We start from the raw sequence: 22,089 nt of genomic DNA on the forward strand, positions 1-22,089 counted from the left end.
TTGAAAAATAAAAAAAAATGTTACAGTTTTTGTTTTCTGATAACCTCTATAAAGTAAGAACCAGTGGCGTAAATAACATTCCCGCAGCTTTTTTTTCAGTTCATTAATTTTTCAGTTTTACAACTTTCGAATTTTTCAATTTCTAGATTTTACAATTTTTCGATTTAAATTTCCACAGTTTTCAGTTTTTAATTTTTCGATTGTTCGATTTGCAGTTTTCGTTTCGGTTTTTTGTTTTCTTTATTTTTGAATTATTCGATTTTTCACTGCTTCTGTTTTATAATTTTTTGTTTTTTTCCATTATTTGTTTCTTCAATTTTTTGATTTGCAGTTTTTCATTTTTTTTGTTGTTTCAATTTTACGATATGCAATTCTTCAGGCTTGTTTTTATTTTCACGTTTTTCCATTTTCCTACTTTTGGATGTGTCAGTTTTTAGATTTTTCAAATTTTTTTCAGTGTAACATTTTTGAAATTTTGGATTTTCAAATTTTCGATTTGCAATTTTTCGATTTTTTAACTTTTCATTTTTTCAACTTTAGATTTTCCGTTTTTCCAATTTTCTAGTTTTCATTTTAAACATGTATCTAATAATATAATTCTTAAAAATTTTCAGTTTTCATTTTCTCGAAACATACTTAATTTTCCAATGTTTCGATATTTCTGTGGACTTTAAAATTTTAACGATTTTAAAATTTTTGGGTTTTCCAATTTTTCGAGTCATTTTTTTTATTCTTAATTTTTAGTTTTTCACTATGTCGGTTTTCCGTTTCCCAGTTCTTCGATTTGCAATTTTTTCAAACAACGGGATATTAAAAACTAAAGAAATTGGAAAATCAGAAACTTAAGAAATGCAAAAATTGCAAAATTGAAAAATTTAAAAATTGGAAAATTGGGAAATTAAAATATATGTATATCAAAGAGTGAAAATTTGAAGAATTGAATAAACGAGACATTGAAAAAAAAACGTAAAATTCTGATATAGGATCAAGAAAATGAAATTAGAAATTTTTCAATTTGAGTTTCTTGAGTTTTTAATTTTTTAATTTTTCGATTTGTAGTTTTCATTTCGGTTCTTTCTTTTTTTTATTACTTCAATTATTCGATTTTTCAATGTTTCGATTTTATAATTTTTTGTTTTTTCCATTATTTGTTTCTTCAATTTTTTGATTTGTAGTTTTTCATTTTTTTTGTTGTTTCAATTTTACGATATGCAATTCTTCAGGCTTGTTTTTATTTTCCCGTTTTTCCATTTTCCTACTTTTGGATGTGTCAGTTTTTAGATTTTTCAAATTTTTTTCAGTGTAACATTTTTAAAATTTTGGATTTTCAAATATTCGATTTTAAACTTTTCATTTTTTCAACTTTAGATTTTCCGTTTTTCCAATTTTCTGTTTCTTCAATTTTTCTAGTTTTCATTTTAAACATGTATCTAATAATATAATTCTTAAAAATTTTCAGTTTTCACTTTCTCGAAACATACTTAATTTTCCAATGTTTCGATATTTCTGTGGACTTTAAAATTTGAACGATTTTAAAATTTTTGGGTTTTCCAATTTTTCGAGTCATTTTTTCATTCTTGATTTTTAGTTTTTCACTATGTCGGTTTTCCGTTTCCCAGTTCTTCGATTTGCAATTTTTTGAGACAACGGGATATTAAAAACTAAAGAAATCGGAAAATCAGAAACTTAAGAAATCCAAAAATTGCAAAATAGAAAAAATTAAAAATTTGAAAATTGGGGAATTGAAATATATATCAAAGAGTGAAAATTTGAAGAATTGAAAAAAAAACCGTAAAATTGTGACATAGAATCAAGAAAATGAAATTAGAAATTTTTCAATTTGAGTTTCTTGGGTTTTTAATTTTTAATTTTTCGATTTTTCGATTTGTATTTTTCGTTTCGGTTCTTTATTTTCTTTATTATTTCAATTATTCGATTTTTCAATGTTTCGATTTTATAATTTTTTGTTTTTCCTATTTTAATTTTTTCAATTATCCTTATTTCTTCAATTTTTAGATTTTCGAAGTTTTTCGAGTCTTTAATTTTTAACTTCTTTAATTTTTTATTTCTTCAAATTTTCGATTTGCATTTTTTCGTTTCGATTTTTTGTTCTCTTGAGAGAAAGTCAAAATTCGAAGAAATTTTCGATTCGTCAAAAAAGACATTTTCTATCTTATTCCAAAAAATATCTCCACAATAAGGCCGTCCTATTTTTTGTTATTTACGGCAAATTTCGCATAAAATAGGAAAAAATAACCAATTTTTTCCGCTTCAATGGAACAAAATTGAGAAAAATTTTCGATTTTTCAGAAAATGTCTTTTTCTTTTTTACAGGATGAGAGATTTCATATTAGCTGAAATTCGTGGTTTACCCAAAATTTTGTCTAAGAAACGTAATTCTTTAACAATTCTCAGAATAGTACATTTTTTCTTTTTTTTGTTTTTGATGATGAGAGAAAGTCAAAATTCGAACAAACTTTCGATTCGTCAAAAAAGACATTTTCTATCTTATTTCAAAAAATATCTCCACAATAAGGACGTCCTATTTTTTGTTATTTACGGCAAATTTTGCATAAAATAGGAAAAAACAACCAATTTTTTTCCGCTTCAAGGGAACAAAATTGAGAAAAATTTTCGCTTTTTCAGAAAATGTCTTTTTCTCTTTTACAGGATGAGAGATCTCATATTAGCTGAAATTCGTGGTTTACGGAAAATTTTGTCTAAGAAAAGTAATTCTTTAACAATTTTCAGAATAGTACATTTTTCTTTTTTTTTTGATGATGAGAGAAAGTCAAAATTCGAACAAATTTTCGATTCGTCAAAAAAGACATTTTCTATCTTATTTCAAAAAATATCTCCACAATAAGGCCGTCCTAATTTTTATTATTTACGGCAAATTTCGCATAAAATAGGAAAAAACAACCAATTTTTTCCGCTTCAATGGAACAAAATTGAGAAAAATTTTCGATTTTTCAGAAAATGTCTTTTTCTCTTTTACAGGATGAGAGATCTCATATTAGCTGAAATTCGTGGTTTACCCAAAATTTTGTCTAAGAAACGTAATTCTTTAACAATTTTCAGAATAGCACATTTTTCTTTTTTTTTTGATGATGAGAGAAAGTCAAAATTCGAACAAATTTTCGATTCGTCAAAAAAGACATTTTCTCTCTTATTTCAAAAAATATCTCCACAATAAGGACGTCCTATTTTTTGTTATTTACGGCAAATTTCGCATAAAATAGGAAAAAATAACCGATTTTTTCCGCTTCAATGGAACAAAATTGAGAACAATTTTCGATTTTTCAGAAAATGTCTTTTTCTCTTTTAGAGGATGAGAGATCTCATATTAGCTGAAATTCGTGGTTTACCAAAAATTTTGTCTAAGAAACGTAATTCTTTAACAATTTTCAGAATAGTACATTTTTTCTTTTTTTTTTTTTTTGATGATGAGAGAAAGTCAAAATTCGAACAAATTTTCGATTCGTCAAAAAAGACATTTTCTATCTTATTTCAAAAAATATCTCCACAATAAGGCCGTCCTATTTTTTGTTATTTACGGCAAATTTTGCATAAAATAGGAAAAAACAACCAATTTTTTTCCGCTTCAATGGAACAAAATGAGAAAAATTTTCGATTTTCCAGAAAATGTCTTTTTCTCTTTTACAGGATGAGAGAACTCATATTAGCTGAAATTCGTGGCTTACCCAAAATTTTGTCTAAGAAACGTAATTCTTTAACAATTTTCAGAATAGTACATTTTTTCTTTTTTTTTTTTTTGATGATGAGAGAAAGTCAAAATTCGAAGAAATTTTCGATTCGTCAAAAAAGACATTTTCTATCTTATTTCAAAAAATATCTCCACAATAAAGCCGTCCTATTTTTTGTTATTTACGGCAAATTTTGCATAAAATAGGAAAAAATAACCAATTTTTTTCCGCCTCAATGGAGCAAAATTGAGAAAAATTTTTGATTTTTCAGAAAATGTCTTTTTCTCTTTTACAGGATGAGAGATCTCATATTAGCTGAAATTCGTGGTTTACCCAAAATTTTGTCTAAGAAACGTAATTCTTTAACATTTTCAGAATAGCACATTTCTTCTTTTTTTTATAGTGAGAGAAAGTCAAAATTTGAACAAATTTTCGATTCGTCAAAAAATTCCAAAAAAAATCAAAATACGAATTTTGGTCAATTTTGGGTCTTTTTTCTTTCAGATTCGGCATGCTCGCCCCCATGCTCGTCCAGATGGAGCGCCAAATCGACCGCGAGATCGCCGCCGACCAGAAGAAGCTCGGCTTCAACGAGGGCCTCCAGGACCACAGCAGCCTCGACGACGACGACAGCGACATGGAGGACGAGGAGCCCGTGCTCATGTACGGCCCCGTCCCCCAAATCGTGACCAACGACCTCAAGAGCCTAGACGAGATGGTGAGTCCCGAATTACTCACCTTTATTCCCGATCGATGGCGGCGAGACGTCGCCGCCACCAACCTCCCGACATTCGTTCCCAATCGATTCTGCATTGAAATTCCACCGGCATGAATAAAACCCACACGTTCAGCTGTTTAATTACGTAATTATACCAAGCACGTACTCTGATAAATGGTATTTCGTGTGGTTCTCGTTAGATTATGACTGATATTACGCCGAACGGGTTATGGATTATTGGCCTTTGGGGAAAGTGGTTTTTGCTTTCGCGGGCTGCGAAAAACGCGAGTACGGTTCTGGGGCCGGGGGGAATGAGGTTAGGTTGTGACCCGGTGGCCGGCGGGGACGGCTTATCGTGGAGGTTGATGCATTTCCGCTGGGTGTTGGATAATGGAAACGTCAGTGGTGATAAGGCGAGTGACGTGGGGGAATTGGATGAAATGGGTTGGCAGGAGTGGTGACATGTTTAAGACTAAAAATAAGGTGCTTTGTTGCGATAATCTGAGGGGGGAAGTACTAATTTTAACAATGGAGTTTTAGAATTGTTCTCGTGATGGGGTCGATTTAAATAAATTCAAGGACGAGGAGTCGCTGATGGATTGATTGATGAAAGTAGAAAATCACACACACGTTTGCAATGTTTGTTTAAATAATTATAAACATTTACCGCAACGCAGATGAGGAAATTATTGCTACTTTTGGTTAAGATTTTATAAGAATTCAGCTTTCAATACACATAATTTAGACTAAATTTAAAACTTAAAAGGGAGAAATTTTACTAGAAAATACATACTATAATAATGTAATTAATAAAAATACAAAATCCTGAAATTCTGTATTCAGAAACCTAAATTTCCAAGGTGTAGTTCCCGGAGTCATCATTTCTGCAATCTTCCATCCTAAAAATTGGATTCCCAAATTCACAGTTTTGAAATTCTGAAATTCATAATTTCAAAAACACTGAATTCTAAAACGCCGATTCACAAATCATAATCTCGAAATTCTGAATTCTGAAATCTTGAATACTATGATCCTAAAATTTGCAATGCTGAATTTCTGAAACTCTAGACGTGGGAATAATAAATACAAACCTTGAATTTTAAAACCTTGCTAATCCTAAAAGCCTGAAATCCTGGATTCTCTCTGAAACTTGAAATTTCGGGTACTAAAGTGTTGTATATTAAACATGTAGTTCCCGAAATCGTCATTCCTGCAATCTTAGATCCTAAAAATTGAATACAAAAATTCCAAATTCTGAAATTCTGGGATTCATAATTCTAGAGATCCTGAATTCTAAAACGCCGATTCACAAATCATATTCTCGAAATTCTGAATTCTGAAATCTTGAGTACTATGATCCTAAAATTTGCAATCCTGAATTTCTGAAACTCTAGACGTGGGAATAATAAATACAAACCTTGAATTTTAAAAGCCTGAAATAGGAAATGCAAATTCCTAAAAAAGTGAATTCGAATATGTTAATCCCAAAAGCCTGAAATCCTGAATTCTCTCTGAAACTTGAAATTTCATGTACGCACGTGTTGCATATTAAACATGTAGTTCCCGAACTCGTCATTCCTGCAATCCTAGATCCTAAAAATTGAATACAAAAATTCCAAATTCTGAAATTCTGGGATTCATAATTCTAGAGATCCTGAATTCTAAAACGCCGATTCACAAATCATAATCTCGAAATCTGAATTCTGAAATCTTGAGTACTATGATCCTAAAATTTGCAATCCTGAATTTATGAAACTCTAGACGTGGGAATAATAAATACAAACCTTGAATTTTAAAACCCAGAAATAGGAAATGCAAATTCCTAAAAAAGTGAATTCGAATATGTTAATCCCAAAAGCCTGAAATCCTGAATTCTCTCTGAAACTTGAAATTTCGGGTACGAAAGTGTTGTATATTAAACATGTAGTTCCCGAAATAGTCATTCCTGCAATCCTAGATCCTGAAAATTGAATTCAAAAATTCCAAATTCTGAAACTCTGGGATTCATAATTCTAGAGATCCTGAATTCTAAAACGACGATTCACAAATCGTAATCTCGAAATTCTGAATTCTGAAATCTTGAGTACTATGATCCTAAAATTTGCAATCCTGAATTTATGAAACTCTAGACGTGGGAATAATAAATACAAACCTTGAATTTTAAAACCCAGAAATAGGAAATGCAAATTCCTAAAAAAGTGAATTCGAATATGTTAATCCCAAAAGCCTGAAATCCTGAATTCTCTCTGAAACTTGAAATTTCGGGTACGAAAGTGTTGTATATTAAACATGTAGTTCCCGAAATAGTCATTCCTGCAATCCTAGATCCTAAAAATTGAATTCAAAAATTCCAAATTCTGAAACTCTGGGATTCATAATTCTAGAGATCCTGAATTCTAAAACGACGATTCACAAATCGTAATCTCGAAATTCTGAATTCTGAAATCTTGAGTACTATGATCCTAAAATTTGCAATCCTGAATTTATGAAACTCTAGACGTGGGAATAATAAATACAAACCTTGAATTTTAAAACCCAGAAATAGGAAATGCAAATTCCTAAAAAAGTGAATTCGAATATGTTAATCCTAAAAGCCTGAAATCCTGAATTTTCTCTGAAACTTGAAATTTCGGGTACTAAAGTGTTGTATATTAAACATGTAGTTCCCGAAATCGTCATTCCTGCAATCTTAGATCCTAAAAATTGAATTCAAAAATTCCAAATTCTGAAACTCTGGGATTCATAATTCTAGAGATCCTGAATTCTAAAACGACGATTCACAAATCGTAATCTCTAAATTCTGAATTCTGAAATCTTGAGAACTATGATCCTAAAATTTGCAATCCTGGATTTCTGAAACTCTAGACGTGGGAATAATAAAAACAAACCTTGAATTTTAAAACCTTGAAATAGGAAATGCAAATTCCTAAAAAAGCGAATTCGAATATGCTAATCCTAAAAGCCTGAAATCCTGGATTCTCTCTGAAACTTGAAATTTCGGGTACTAAAGTGTTGTATATTAAACATGTAGTTCCCGAAATCGTCATTCCTACAATCTTAGATCCTAAAAATTGAATTCAAAAATTCCAAATTCTGAAATTCTGGGATTCATAATTCTAGAGATCCTGAATTCTAAAACGCCGATTCACAAATCATATTCTCGAAATTCTGAATTCTGAAATCTTGAGTACTATGATCCTAAAATTTGCAATCCTGAATTTCTGAAACTCTAGACGTGGGAATAATAAATACAAACCTTGAATTTTAAAAGCCTGAAATAGGAAATGCAAATTCCTAAAAAAGTGAATTCGAATATGTTAATCCTAAAAGCCTGAAATCCTGAATTCTCTCTGAAACTTGAAATTTCAGGTACGCACGTGTTGCATATTAAACATGTAGTTCCCGAAATAGTCATTCCTGCAATTCTAGATCCTAAAAATTGAATTCAAAAATTCCAAATTCTGAAATTCTGGGATTCATAATTCGAGAGACCTTGAATTCTAAAACGCCGATTAAAAAATTATAATTTCGAAATTCTGAATTCTGAAGTCCTGAGTACTATGATCCTAAAATTTAAAATTCTGAAACCCTAAATACGGGAATTGTTGAATTTTAAAACCTCGAAATATGAAATGCAAATTCCTGAAAAAGTGAATTCGAATTTGCTAATCCTAAAAGCCTGAAATCCTGAACTCTCTCTGAAACTTGAAATTTCGAGTCCTAAAATGCTGTATATCAAACATTTAAATTCTAAAACACCGAATCCTAAACCTAAAATCCTGAATTTCATAACATAGACTCATGAAATTTCAAACCCTGAAATACTCATTCCAGAAATCTCAATCTCAAATACTGAAATTGTGAATTTTCAATCAATCCAAAAATTCTAAATCTTACAATTCCGTTCACACAACCAAATTTTTAAGGTGCGGTTACGGAAATCGTCATTCGTGCAATCTTAAATCATAAAAATTAAATCAAAAAATTCCAAATTCTGAAATTCTGGGATTCGTAATTTAGAAAACCCTGAATCCTAAAACGCCGATTCGCAAATCGTAGTCTTAAAATTCTAAATCTTGAAGTCCTGAGTACTATGAACCTAAAATTTAAAATTCGGAAACCCTAAAGACAGGAATTGTTGAATTTTGAAACCCCGAAATATGAAATGCCAATTCCTGAAAAAGTGAATTCGAATTTGCTAATCCTAAAAGCCTGAAACCCTGAACTTTCTCTGAAACTTGAAATTTCGAGTCCCAAAAAGCTGTACATCATACCTTAAAATTCTAAAACATCGAGTCCTAAACCTAAAATCCTGAATTTCATAACATAGACTCATGAAATTTCAAACCCTGAAATACTCATTCCAGAAATTTCAATCTCAAATACTGAAATTGTGAATTTTGAATCAATCCAAAAATTCTAAATCTTCAATTCCGTGTTCACACAACCAAATTTTTAAGGTGTAGTTACGGAAATTTTCATTCGTGCAATCTTAAATCACAAAAATTGAATCAAAAAATTCCAAATTCTGAAATTCTGGGATTCGTGATTTAGAAAACCCTGAATCCTAAAACGCCGATTGCAAATCGTAATCTTAAAATTCTAAATCTTGAAGTCCTGAGTACTGTGATCCTAAAATTTAAAATTCTGAAACCCTAAATACGGGAATTTTTGAATTTTAAAACCCCGAAATATGAAATGCCAATTCCTGAAAATGTGAATTCGAATTTGCTAATCCTAAAAGCCTGAAACCCTGAACTTTCTCTGAAACTTGAAATTTCGACTACTAAAATGGTGTATATTAAATATTTAAATTGTAAAACACCATGTCCTAAACCTAAAATCCTGAATTTCATAACATAGACTCAAGGAATTTCAAACCCTGAAATAGTCATTGCAGAAATATCAATCTCAGATATTGAAATTGTGAATTTTGTATCGATCCTAAAATTCTAAATCTTGCAATTCCGTGTTCGGACATTTAAATTTGTAAGGTGTAGTGCTTGAAATCGTCATTCCTGAAATCCTAAATCCTAAAAATTGAATTCAGAAATTCCAAGTTCTGAAATTCTGAAATTCATATTTCAGAAAACGCTGAATCCTGAAACGCGGATTCGCAAAACATAATCGTAAAATTCTAAATCTTGAAATCCTGAGTTCTATGATCCCAAAATTTGAAATTCTGAAACCCTAGATACAGGAATATTTTAATACAAGTCTTGAATTTCATAAACCTGAAATACGAAAGGCAAATTCCTAAAAAAGTGAATTTGGATATGCTAGTCCTAACACCCTGAAATCCTGAACTCTCTCTGAAACTTGAAATTCCGACTATTCAAATGGTGTATATCAAATATTTAAATTCTAAAACACCGAATCCTAAACCTAAAATCCTGAATTTCATAACATAGACTCAAGAAATTTCAAACCCTGAAATAGTCATTGCAGAAACCTCAATCTCAGATATTGAAATTGTGAACTTTGAATCGATCCTGAAATTCTAAATCTTGCAATTCCATGTTCGGACATCTAAATTTGTAAGGTGTATTCTGAAATTCTGGAATTCATATTTTAGAAAACGCTGAATCCTAAAACCCGGATTCGCAAAAGATAATCCTAAAATTCTAAATCTTGAAATCCTGAGTACTATGATCCTAAAATTTCGAAATATGAAATTCTGAGACCCTAAATACAAAACCATGTTTTCATTTTTTACTGAATTAAATAATGCTAACTCAAAGAGCTTAAAATCCTAAATCCTAAAATCCCAGTTTCGGAAATTTTTAAATTCACAATACTGATATCATGAACTCTCAAATTCAAAATTCTGATTCCTGAAATGAAATGCTGAAACCTGAAATTCCGAGTACTAAAATGCTGAATATTAAACATTTAAATTCTAGAAGTCCTGACTCTCATAAAATGGACTGATGAAATTTTAAATTCTTAAATACTCAATCCAGAAATCGCAAATGCTCAAATTGTGAATTTTGAATCAATCTTAAAATTCTAAATCTTGAAATTTCGTATTCAGAAACCTAAATTTTGAAGGTGTTGTTTCTGAAGTCATCATTCCTGCAATCCTTCATCCTAAAAATTGAGTTCCAAAATTTATTCAGAATTCTGAAATTCTGGAATTCATAATTCGTCTAACTGAACCATGTAGCGTCTTAATAAAATTCTATTACCAATTACTTAGTCCGGGTTTATTGCCTCTCGCCGCCCAATTTACTAATCATTAAAACCCGAAAAAACCCAGCCGTCTCTCTATGCCTCTCCCCAGGGCCGGCTCCGGTCATTTCCACGTCCTTCAAACTCCCTAATTAGCCGTCCAATTTGGGCGCCATCACTCATATCCGATCCTAATCGCCGGTCCAACAAAGCCCAAACCGTGCGTGTAGGTGCTAAACGAGCATACGATTACATTCTCCCATTCATTATCCCATCGATTGCAGGCCAGGACCCGCCCATCCGAAACTACAAGTCACTTTATGGCCGTTCTCACGCGTTTTTCACTTACGTCTTACTCATTCATCCGAGCTGGCTACGAAGCACCGAACCACCGTTCAATTGTCTCCAAAACAATGGCCTAACTGTTGTTTGTTTATCACACGACTTATTCCAGGACCGGACGTGCGCGTTCGAAAAAAAGTGAAACTTGACTAATTGCATGCAATTAAATCGACGCCAATTGATTGGGGGTTTGACGCAAGTGTCCAGGGTCGTATCGGTGATCTTTCCGGTGCACGTTAGTCATGGGTTTAATTGACGATAATGGGGTTCTTCGTACCGAGTTTGGCGCCTTCATTGTATTTAAATACGGTACTAATTTAGAAATAGCTGGCGTGTGAGTTGCTGGGTTTATTGCCATGGGAACTTTCCCGGTGGATGGAGGAAATGGCGGGATAATGAGATGGAAGAAATCGAAATTAATTAGGAAAAGTAAGAAATTCTTGCTTAGATCATTGATTTTGTCGGATTGTTAGCGAAACAATGGCTTTGAGTGTCGGAATTGCGTTGACGGTGTGGAAATGGGTAAAGTTAGATTCTATTGTGAAGAACGAAGGACGTTGTTTGTATAAATAGGTGGCTGTGTTCTTGTATTGATCGCTGGTTGACGGTGACTTTCTTCATTAAATTTTCCTTAGATATGGGTTTGTGATTCATGGGTTTGGAATCGAATCGATGTCCAAGGAGAATATTCTGAGCATATGGCTCTAAAAAATCATTTTTGTAGTAGAAATTTTGTAAAATGAGAAAGATATATACTACAGTACAATGTGACACTTGTCGCTCGGGCTCCACACTCCAACCTCCACCCGTGGGTGAACTATGGCATTTCATTGAAGGTAACAAGTGTAGGCAAGTGGATTAATCGCCCAAGTAACGATTTTCCCGTCCAAGTAGAAGAATTTCTGCGTGGGACTGGTCCGCCAAGCCGCAATGACAGAACCTGTCGATTCGCTTTTGGTTTCAATTTTATTAATACACCCAGCCGGTAATCGGATCTTATTTTTTAATCAGTCCGTCAATTTTGACGGATTACGGCCGATTTTTTTGCAAAAGTGAGACTGGAGGTGCGTACCTGACCTCCGAAACGTAGGCACGGATTATTAGAGTGATTTTGTTTTTTGTTGCGGCAGATTGGAGATTATCGTAAGCCGGTGCTTGACTTATCAGGTGATTACGTTATTACGTTATTGTGGACTCATTATTTTCGCAAAGGAGGAATGAGTGGGTAAAAATGAGATATTAGTCTATGGAACAATGAACGTTGGCAATCTTGACGTGTTCGAGATGAGTGCGACTTTTAATTGGCGTTTTGAGAGATAAAATTCGGGTGATAAGGATCTTGTAAGGGGTACTTAGATGGGGCGATGATAAAATGATAACGGAGAAGTTTTATTGTTATGTTGATGAGATTAAAGAGGACTAAAATTAGACTGTTTCAAAGGAAAAATAAAATATCTTGTTGATATTGAAAAAATCCGCTGGACCTGAATGATCTTATCCGACACCATCTGAGTGCGTGCCAAGGGGTTTTTTATTTTTTATTATTATTTTTTGTTTATCTGATATTCTAATGTTCGTGGTACAGCTACATAAGTATCCATTGGCTATTCCTCGAATTTCATATTCTCAGTATTTTTTTAAGTGTTCTCAATGTTTACGATTTAGAATATATGCTCCGAATATTCTCAATAATTAATTGAAACTATGCTACAAAATAATCACGGATGTCTGTTATAGAAAAATTAAACAAAAAGTCGAATCTTCGGGTCGAAGCATATGTGCACATACTGGGTATATCCTCAACACGATCTTGGTTTTTCAAAAATTTGAATCTTTCTCATTTTACTTAAGTTCTACTACGAAAGTCGTTAGAAATTTGTGTTGTTAAGAAAATTCTACATAATATCTAAATTTTGTAAATTGCTCAATTTTTCATTTTTTCAATTTCTAGATTTTTCGTTTCTTCAATTTTTGAAAGGCCAATTTTTCACCTTTCCAATTTTTCGAATTCCCAATTTATGCATTTTTGATTTTTTCAATTTTTCTACTTTTTTTGTTTGCCGTTTTTGAAATTTTTAAATTTTTCGCTTTTTGGATCTAATTTTTCGTTTGTGTATTTTTTCGATTTCTCAATTTTTACTCCCAATTTTTCATTTCTTAAATTTGCGATTATTTTCGTTTCTTCAATTTTTCGATTTTACAACTTTTCGATTTTTCAATTTTCAGAGGTAATTGTTTATTTGTTCAGTTTGTCTATTTTTTTCTTGATTTTTCAATTTTTCGTATCTTCACTTTCGATTTTTCCATTTATCAATTTTTTGCTATTTTTTCAGTGTTCGCTTTCTTCAATTTTCGGTTTGCAATTTTTCGTTATTAAAAGTTTTCGTTTCTAAAATTTTTCGGTTCTTCAATTTTTCGTTTCTTCAATTTTCGGTTTTTCAGATTTTTCGTTGCTAAAATTTTTCATTTCGTTTCTTCAATTTTACAGTTCTTGAATTTTTTGATTTTACAACGTTTTGATTTTCAATTTTCAGATGGAAGTTTTCATTTATGTTTTTTTCCTTGATTTTTCAATTTTTCGTATCTTCGCTTTTTCGATTTTTCAATTGATCAATTTTTTGTGATTTTTTCAATTTTTGCTTTTTTCAATTTTCAGTTTGTAATTTTTCGTTTTTTAAATTTTTCTGTTCTTCAATTTTTCGTTTCTAAAATTTTTCATTTCGTTTCTTCAATTTTCGATGTTTCAATTTTTCGGTTCTTGCATTTTTTGATTTTACAACTTTTTGATTTTCAATTTTCAGATGGAAGTTTTCATTTCTTCAATTTATGTTTTTTTTTTCTTTATTTTTCACTTTTTCGATTTTTCAATTTATCAATTTTTTGCTATTTTGTCAGTGTTCGCTTTCTTCAATTTTCGGTTTGTAATTTTTCGTTTTTAAAATTTTTCGGTTCTTCAATTTTTCGTTTCTTCAATTTTCGGTTTTTCAAATTTTTCGTTTTTAAATTTTTCGTTTCTAAAATTTTTCATTTCGTTTCTTCAATTTTCGATGTTTCAATTTTTCGGTTCTTGAATGTTTTGATTTTACAACTTTTTGATTTTCAATTTTCAGATGGAAGTTTTCATTTCTTCAATTTATGTTTTTTTTCTTGATTTTTGAATTTTTCGCATCTTCACTTTTTCGATTTTTCAATCTAACAATTTTTTCTCATTTTTTCAATTTTTGTTTTTTGCAATTTTCAGTTTGTAATTTTTCGTTTTTTAAATTTTTCTGTGCTTCAATTTTTCGTTCCTTCAATTTTCGGTTTTTCAAATTTTTCGTTTTCAAATTTTTCATTTCGTTTCTTCAATTTTCGATGTTTCAATTTTTCGGTTCTTGCATTTTTTGATTTTACAACTTTTTGATTTTCAATTTTCAGATGGAAGTTTTCATTTCTTCAATTTATGTTTTTTTTCTTGATTTTTGAATTTTTCGCATCTTCACTTTTTCGATTTTTCAATCTATCAATTTTTTGTCATTTTTTCAATTTTTGTTTTTTGCAATTTTCAGTATGTTTTTTTTTCTTTTTTTTTTTCACTTTTTCGTATCTTCACTTTTTCGATTTTTCAATTTATCAATTTTTTGCTATTTTTTCAGTGTTCGCTTTCTTCAATTTTCGGTTTGTAATTTTTTGTTTTTAAAATTTTTCGGTTCTTCAATTTTTCGTTTCTAAAATTTTTCATTTCGGATCTTCAATTTTTTGGTTCTTGAATTTTTTTATTTTACAACTTTTTGATTTTCAATTTTCAGATGGAAGTTTTCATTTCTTCAATTTATGTTTTTTTGTTTCTTGATTTTTCAATTTTTCATTAAACTTCACTTTTCGATTTCCAATATTTTGAACTACCAATTTTTCGATTTTTCAATTTATCCATTTTTTTTCTTTTTTTTTTTGTTTAATTTTTTTGATTTTTGAATTTTTAAATGTAATTTTTCGTTGTTTCAATTTATCTGTTTTTTTGTTTCTTGATTTTTCAATTTTTCCTTTCTCCACTTTTTCGATTTGCAATTTTATGAACTTCCATTTTTTCGCTTTTCTAATTTTTAGATTTTCCAATTTAACCATTTTTGAATTTTTGGATTTAATTTTTCCTTTCTTCGAATTTTTTTATTTTTCGATGTCTCAATGTTTACTTCCAATTTTTCGTTTCTTCAAATTTTCAATTTTTTTCTTGTTTCTCGGTTTTTCTATTTTTCGCTTTTTCGGTCTTTCCACTTTTCTTTGTCGTTTTCTCAATTTTTGGTTTCTTAAATTTTCGATTTTTCAAATTTTCGTTTCTTCAATTATTCGATTCTACAACTTTTTGATTTTTCAATTTTCAAAATGTAATTTTTCATTTCTTCATTTTATCTGTTTTTTTTTTCTTGATTTTTGAATTGATCGTATCTTCACTTTTTCGATTTTTCAATTTATCAATTTTTTGCCATTTTTTCAATTTTTGCTTTCTTCAATTTTCGGTTTGTAATTTTTCATTTCTTCAATTTTTCGTTTCTAAAATTTTTCATTTCGTTCTTCAATTTTCGATGATTCTATTTTCAGATGGAAGTTTTCATTTCTTCAATTTATGTTTTTTTGTTTCTTGATTTTTCAATTTTTCATTAAACTTCACTTTTGGATTTGCAATTTTTTGAATTTTCAATTTTTCGATTTTTCAATTTATCCAGTTTTTAACTTTCGGAGCCAATTTTCCGTTTTTTCGATTTTTTTTGTTTGTCGTTTCTTCAATTTTTTGATTTTTGAATTTTTAGATGTAATTTTTCACTGTTTCAATTCATCTGTGTTTTTATTTCTTGATTTTTCAATTTTTCTTTTCTTCACTTTTTTGATTTGCAATTTTATGAACTTCCATGTTTTCGCTTTTCTAATTTTTAGATTTTCTAATTTAACCATTTTTTAATTTTTGGATTTAATTTTTCCTTTCTTCGAATTTTTGTATTTTTCGTTTCTCAATGTTTACTTCCAATTTTTAGTTTCTTCAAATTTTCAATTTTTTTCTTGTTTCTCGGTTTTTCTATTTTTCGTTTTATGTGTCTTTCCACTTTTCTTTGTCGTTGTCTCAATTTTTGGTTTCTTAAATTTTTTATTTTTCAATTTTCAAATGTAATTTTTCATTTCTTCAATTTAACTGTTTTTTTTTGTTTCTTGATTTTTCAATTTTTCATTTCTTCACTTTTTCGATTTCCAATTTTTTGAACTTCCAATTGAAAATTAAAAATCGAAAAATTGAGAAATTCTAAATCGAGAAATTGTAAAATCCAAAAACCAAAACTGAACAAAAATTCCAAAATTGAAAATTCTGAAACAGTATTTAAAAAATCGAAAAATTGAAAAGCCCGTGAATAAAAAAAAATCTTAGAACCGAAAAATCAGACCCTTGAAAAATTAAAAATTGAAAAAGTGGAAAATTGGAAAAATTGTAATTTGAAAAATCGAAGAATTGAAAATGGAATGATTTGCGAAATTATAATTTTCTAAATCGAGAAACTGTGATTCCCAATACTGAAAAACAGAAAAATTGAAAAACTGAAAAATGGGACAAGTGTAAAATCCAAAAATTTAAAAATTGTAAAAACGAAAAATAAATAGAGAAAACGAAAAACTGAGAAAATTAAAAAAATAAAATACTTGAAAAATTGTACAAATTTAAAACTGAAAATTGGAAAAATCGGTAAATTTGTAAAATATAAAAATTTTAAAATGGTAAAATAAAAAATTGGACGATCATTATAAAATCCAAAAAATCCAAAATTGAAAATTCTGAAACAGAATACTTGAAAAATCGAAAAATTGTAAAAGTGTAAGATTGAAAAATAAAAAAATTGTAAAATCGAAAAATTGAAAACTGAAAAATCGGATAATTGTAAAATCGAAAAATTGAAAAAATATAATCCTTAAAAAATTGCACAATTTGAAAATTGAAAAGTGGAAAAATCGATAAATTTGTAAAACTTAAAAATTTTAAAATTGTAAAATTGGAAAATTAAAAATTGAAAAATTGGGAAATTTTAAATCGAGAAATTCTAAAATCCAAGAACGATTATCAATTCCAAAATTCTAAAATGGAAAATTCTGAAACAGAATACTTGAAAATCGAAAAATTTGAAAATTTTAAAATCAAAAAATTGTAAAAACGAAAAACAAATAGAGATAGCGAAAAACGGAAAATTTGAAAAATCGATAAATTTGTAATATGTAAAAATTTGAAAATTTTAAAATTGAAAACCCAAAATTGGAAAAACAAGGAGTATAAAATTTTAAAATCGAGGAACTGAAAAAGCGGACAAATGAAAAATCAAAATTCCAAAAGCCGACAGATTCAAGAAACCGAAAATTGTAATAATGAAATATCGAAAAATTAAAAAATTTAGAGTCTGAAATCCAGAAATCGAAGCACTGCCAAATTGTAAAACCAAAAAATCAAATTACATATTGAAAAATCGAAAAACTAAAAATCGGGAACATTTGAAAAATAGGATAATTGAGAAACTGAATATTTAAAAAAATCGAGAAATTAAAAAGCAAATAATCAAAAATCAAATTGAAAAATCAGAAACTAAAAATCAAAAATTTTAAAAATTTAATATTGAGAATTTGAAAAAATAGAAATCGAATAATGCGAAATCGAAAAATTACTAAATTGGCAAATCAAAAAATCGGATACAAGATTATTGAAGAACAGAAAAAAATGGTAAATTTGGAAACCGAAAAATCCAAAAATTGAAATTCAGAAATCGAAAAATCGCAAAATTTAAAAAATCGAGTCTCCTAATCCCGTCTTTTTTATCGAATGATAGAGAAATTAAAAATTTGGACAAATTCAAGAAAGTCGGGAAACCGGAAAATCGAAAAGAAAAAGAATTGGAAAATTGTAATAAATTTTCGATTTTTCTATTTTACAATTTTTTTAACTTGCTTTTATTTCGTTATTTTTACGAATGATTTATCTGTAATATCTACTACAACATAAGTCATAACTAAGAACGTAAAAATTTTCCTTTAATCCTTATCTTTTCGGCGAATTCCTCACAAAGTAAGAATTACACACACTTCAAGGATCCACACTACGTCCTTGTCCCTTCCCCACTTTTCCGACCGACCTACTTGTTCCAATATCTATTCTTATAATATTAACTTCCGCCGAATTCTATACCTTAAAAGGCGCCAACCTTCGACGTCAAAACCAAACAAACCTCATTTTCCCGGTGATGACATTCGTGACGCACGCACTGATAATAGTGATAACCGCTCCCACCTCTATCTCCGCACACATCTCGCGTCGATACGTCAAAAATCCCCATTCCTCACCACTATCTCAGCAAAACATAAACAATCACGTAGGCGCTTCCCAATTAAAAAAAAGACAATCGCGGCCCCTGGAATCAGATCAAGCCAGCTGTGCGAAACCCACGCCATTCTTCCGAGCCGTCTAGATCGAGCCATCGCGATAAAATCGAAAAAGGAGACCGCACACGTACGGATTTGCGAAACCATATTGCAAATGCAGTATAGGTACACATTAATAAATTAAAAGTCGCTTTCACTATAGTCGTGCACATCATTAAAGCGGATTTTATTAATTCGATACGATCGTGCACGACTCGGAGGGAAAAATCGAATTTTCCTATTACGGCGCTGGTGAAAGTGCGGAGGGACAAAATCGGGGTTGGGGAAGCGATTTTTTAGATTTTGTGATTTTTCGATTTCTGAATTTCAATTTTGGGATTTTTCGGTTTCAAATTTACCGTTTTTTTCTGTTTTTTAATAATCTTCTATCCGATACATATTTAATTTTTCAAATTTTTTGTGTTTAGTTTTTTAATTTTTCAATTCGATTTTTGATTATTTGCTTTTTTAATTCAATTCCTCGATTTCTAATTTTTCAATTTTTCAATGTTACAATTTTCCGTTTATTGAATTTGTCGGTTTTTGGAATTTTGATTTTTTTATTTGTCGATTTTTGAATTTACAATTTTTCGTTTTTCAATTTTCCGATTTTTCAGTATTGGAAACACAGATTCTCGATTTTCAAAATTATAATTTCTCAATCATTCAAATTTTCACTTCTTAGATTTTTAATTTCACAATTTCTGCAATTTTCCACTTTTTCAATTTTTAATTTTTTAAATGTGTGATTTTCGGTTCTAAGATTTTTTTCACGGACTTATCAATTTTTCGATTTTTCAAATATTGTATTTCAGAATTTTCAATTTTTGTTGGATTTTGCAATTTTGAAATTTTTACATTTTACAAAGTTATCGATTTTTCCACTTTTCGATTTTGTATGTATTTTGTTTTTCATTTTTGAGTTTTTCGATGTTTCAATTTTTAATTTTTCAGTTTTACAATTTCAAAAACTTTGAATTTTAAATTTATGCAATTTTTGAAGTATTTTATTTTTTTATTTTTTCAGTTTTTGGTTTTCTCTATTTTTCGTTTTTACAATTTTAAAATTTTTCGGTTTTACAATTATCCGATTTTTCATTTTTTCAATTTGTACGTCTCCAATTTTTCGATTTTAAAATTTTTCAATTTTAAGCTTTTGAAATGTTTAGATTTTACAAATTTATCGATTTTTCCAATTTTCAGTTGTTCGCTTTCTCTATTTGTTTTGGTTTTTACAATTTTTCGATTTTTCAAGTATTCTGTTTCGGAATTTTCCATTTTGGAATTTTGGAATTTATAATCGTTCTTGGATTTTAGAATTTCCCGATTTAGAATTTCCGAATTTTTCAATTTTTAATTTTTCTATTTTTCTATTTCGAAATTTTTTAATTTTACAAATTTATCGATTTTTCCACTTTTCAATTTTCAAATTGTGTAATTTTTTAAGGATTATATTTTTTCAATTTTTCGATTTTACAATTATCCGATTTTTCAGTTTTCAATTTTTCGATTTTACAATTTTTTGATTTTTCGATTTTACACTTTTACAATTTTTCGATTTTTCAAGAATTCTATTTCAGAATTTTCAATTTTGGAATTTTTGGATTTTCTAATGATCGTCCAATTTTTAATTTTTCATTTTTTCCAATTTTAAAATTTTTACATTTTACAAATTTACCGATTTTTCCACTTTTCAGTTTTAAATTTGTGCAATTTTTCAAGTATTTTATTTTTTCATTTTTCTCAGTTTTCCGTTTTCTTTATTTATTTTTCGTTTTTACAATTTTTAAATTTTTCGGTTTTACAATTATCCGATTTTTAATTTTTTCAGTTTTTCGATTTTTCAGTATTAGTAGAAACAGTTTCTCGGTTTAGAAAATTATAATTTCTCAATTCTTCGATTTTTAATTGTATAATTTTTCCAATTTTCCACTTTTTCAATTTTTAATTTTTCAAATGTCGGTTCTAAGATTTTTTTTAATCACGGATTTTCCAATTTTTCTATATTTTGAGTAGTGTTCCAGAATTTTCAATTTTGGAATTTTTGTTCAATTTTTGTTCTTGGATTTTACAATTTCTCGATTTAGAATTTCTCAATTTTTCGATTTTTAATTTTAAATTTTACAATTTTGAAATTTTTATATTTTACAAATTAATCGATTTTTCCACTTTTCAGTTTTAAATTTTTTAAGTATTTTATTTTTCATTTTTTTCGATTTCTGGGTTTATTTTTCGTTTTTCCAATTTTTAAATTTTCCGATTTTACAATTATGTATCCGATTTTTCACGTTTTCAATTTTTCGATTTTGGAATTTGTAAGTCTTCGATTTTTCAATTGCACAATTTTTCCAATTTTCCACTTTTTTAATTTTATTTTTCAAGTGTCTGATTTTTTGGTTCTAAAATTTTTTTTAACGGCGAATTTTCCAATTTTTCGATTTTTTGAGTAGTCTTTCAGACTTTTCAATTTTGGAATTTTTGTTCAATTTTTGTTCTTGGATTTTACAATTTCTCGATTTAAAATTTCTGTTTTTCGATTTTTAATTTTCAATTTTACAATTTTGAAATTTTTACATTTTACAAATTAATCGATGTTTCCACTTTTCAATCATAAAATTGTGTAATTTTTCAATTTTCCAAATATTAAGTTTTTCACTTTTTCAATTTTTTCTTTCCTCTATTGATTTTTTTTGGATTTTACAATTTTTCGATTTCTCAAGTATTTTTCAGAATTTTCATTTTTGGAATTTTTGGATTTTATAATGATCGTCCAATTTTTTGTACTTGGATTTTACAATTTCTCGTTTAGAATTTCCCAATGTTTCAATTTTTTATTTTTTAATTCTACAGTTTTGAAATTTTTACATTTTACAAATTTATCGATTTTTCCACTTTTCAGTTTTCTTAAATTTTTGAATTTTTGTTATTTTTTCACTTTTTCGTTTTCTCTATTATTTATTTTTCGGTTTTACAATTATCCGATTTTTAATTTTTTCAATTTTTCGATTTTACAATTATCCGATTTTTCATTTTTTCAATTTGTAATTCTAGAATTTTTCGATTTTAAAATTTTTCGATTTTAGAATTTTAAAATTTGTACATTTTACAAATTGATCGATTTTTACAATTTCCAGTTTTTCGCATTCTGTATTTGTCTTTCGTTTTTACAATTTTTCGATTTTAAAATTTAAAAATTTTTCGATTTTTCAAGTATTCTGTTTCAGAATTTTCCATTTTGGAATTTTGGAATTGATAATCGTTCTTGGATTGCAGAATTTCCCAATTTTTCAATTTTACAATTTTAAAATTTTTACATTTTACAAATGTATCGATTTTTCCAGTTTTCACTTTTCAATTTGTGCAATTTTTCAAGGATTATATTTTTCCAGTTTTTCGATTTTACAATTTTAAAATTTTTCGATTTTACAATTATCCGATTTTTCAGTTTTCAATTTTTCGATTTTACAAGTTATAATTCTCCAATTTTTCGATTTTACAATTTTTTGATTTTTCAATTTTACACTTTTACAATTTTTCGATTTTTCAAGTATTCTCTTTCAGAATTTTCAATTTGGAATTTTTGGATTTTATAGCCCGATTTTTAATTTTTCATTTTTACAGTTTTAAAATTTACACTTGTCCGATTTTTCAGTTTTTCAATTTTTCGATTTTTCAGTATTGGGAACCAAAGTTTCTCGATTTAGAAAATTATAATTTCTCAATTATTCA

General features: G+C 28.6%; 1 protein-coding gene and 2 long non-coding RNA genes across 4 annotated transcripts in view; 1 reads left to right on the top strand and 2 right to left on the bottom strand.

The window, feature by feature from the left end:
- Positions 1-22,089, top strand: part of LOC135140441 (GAS2-like protein pickled eggs) — a 50,463-nt gene that overhangs the window by 22,860 nt on the left and 5,514 nt on the right. For both annotated transcript variants that reach the window (XM_064070986.1, XM_064070985.1), the window contains exon 4: positions 4,212-4,425. In XM_064070986.1, coding sequence (XP_063927056.1) covers positions 4,212-4,425 — 214 coding nt within the window. The remainder of the gene's footprint in view (positions 1-4,211; positions 4,426-22,089) is intronic.
- Positions 5,849-7,282, bottom strand: LOC135140442 (uncharacterized). Its single transcript, XR_010282253.1, has 4 exons — positions 6,946-7,282; positions 6,578-6,887; positions 6,210-6,519; positions 5,849-6,151 (listed from the first exon to the last, which is right to left on the bottom strand). It is a non-coding gene; the product is annotated as an uncharacterized LOC135140442 (long non-coding RNA).
- LOC135140654 (uncharacterized) lies at positions 10,339-11,071 on the bottom strand. The gene is made up of 3 exons (XR_010282275.1): positions 10,953-11,071; positions 10,614-10,902; positions 10,339-10,556 (listed from the first exon to the last, which is right to left on the bottom strand). It is a non-coding gene; the product is annotated as an uncharacterized LOC135140654 (long non-coding RNA).

The sequence above is a fragment of the Zophobas morio genome, unplaced genomic scaffold, assembly GCF_036711695.1.
Source record: "Zophobas morio isolate AGI-343-1 ecotype UQ-CSIRO unplaced genomic scaffold, CSIRO_AGI_Zmor_V1 ptg000040l, whole genome shotgun sequence".
In the NCBI taxonomy this organism is placed as follows: Eukaryota; Metazoa; Arthropoda; class Insecta; order Coleoptera; family Tenebrionidae; genus Zophobas; species Zophobas morio.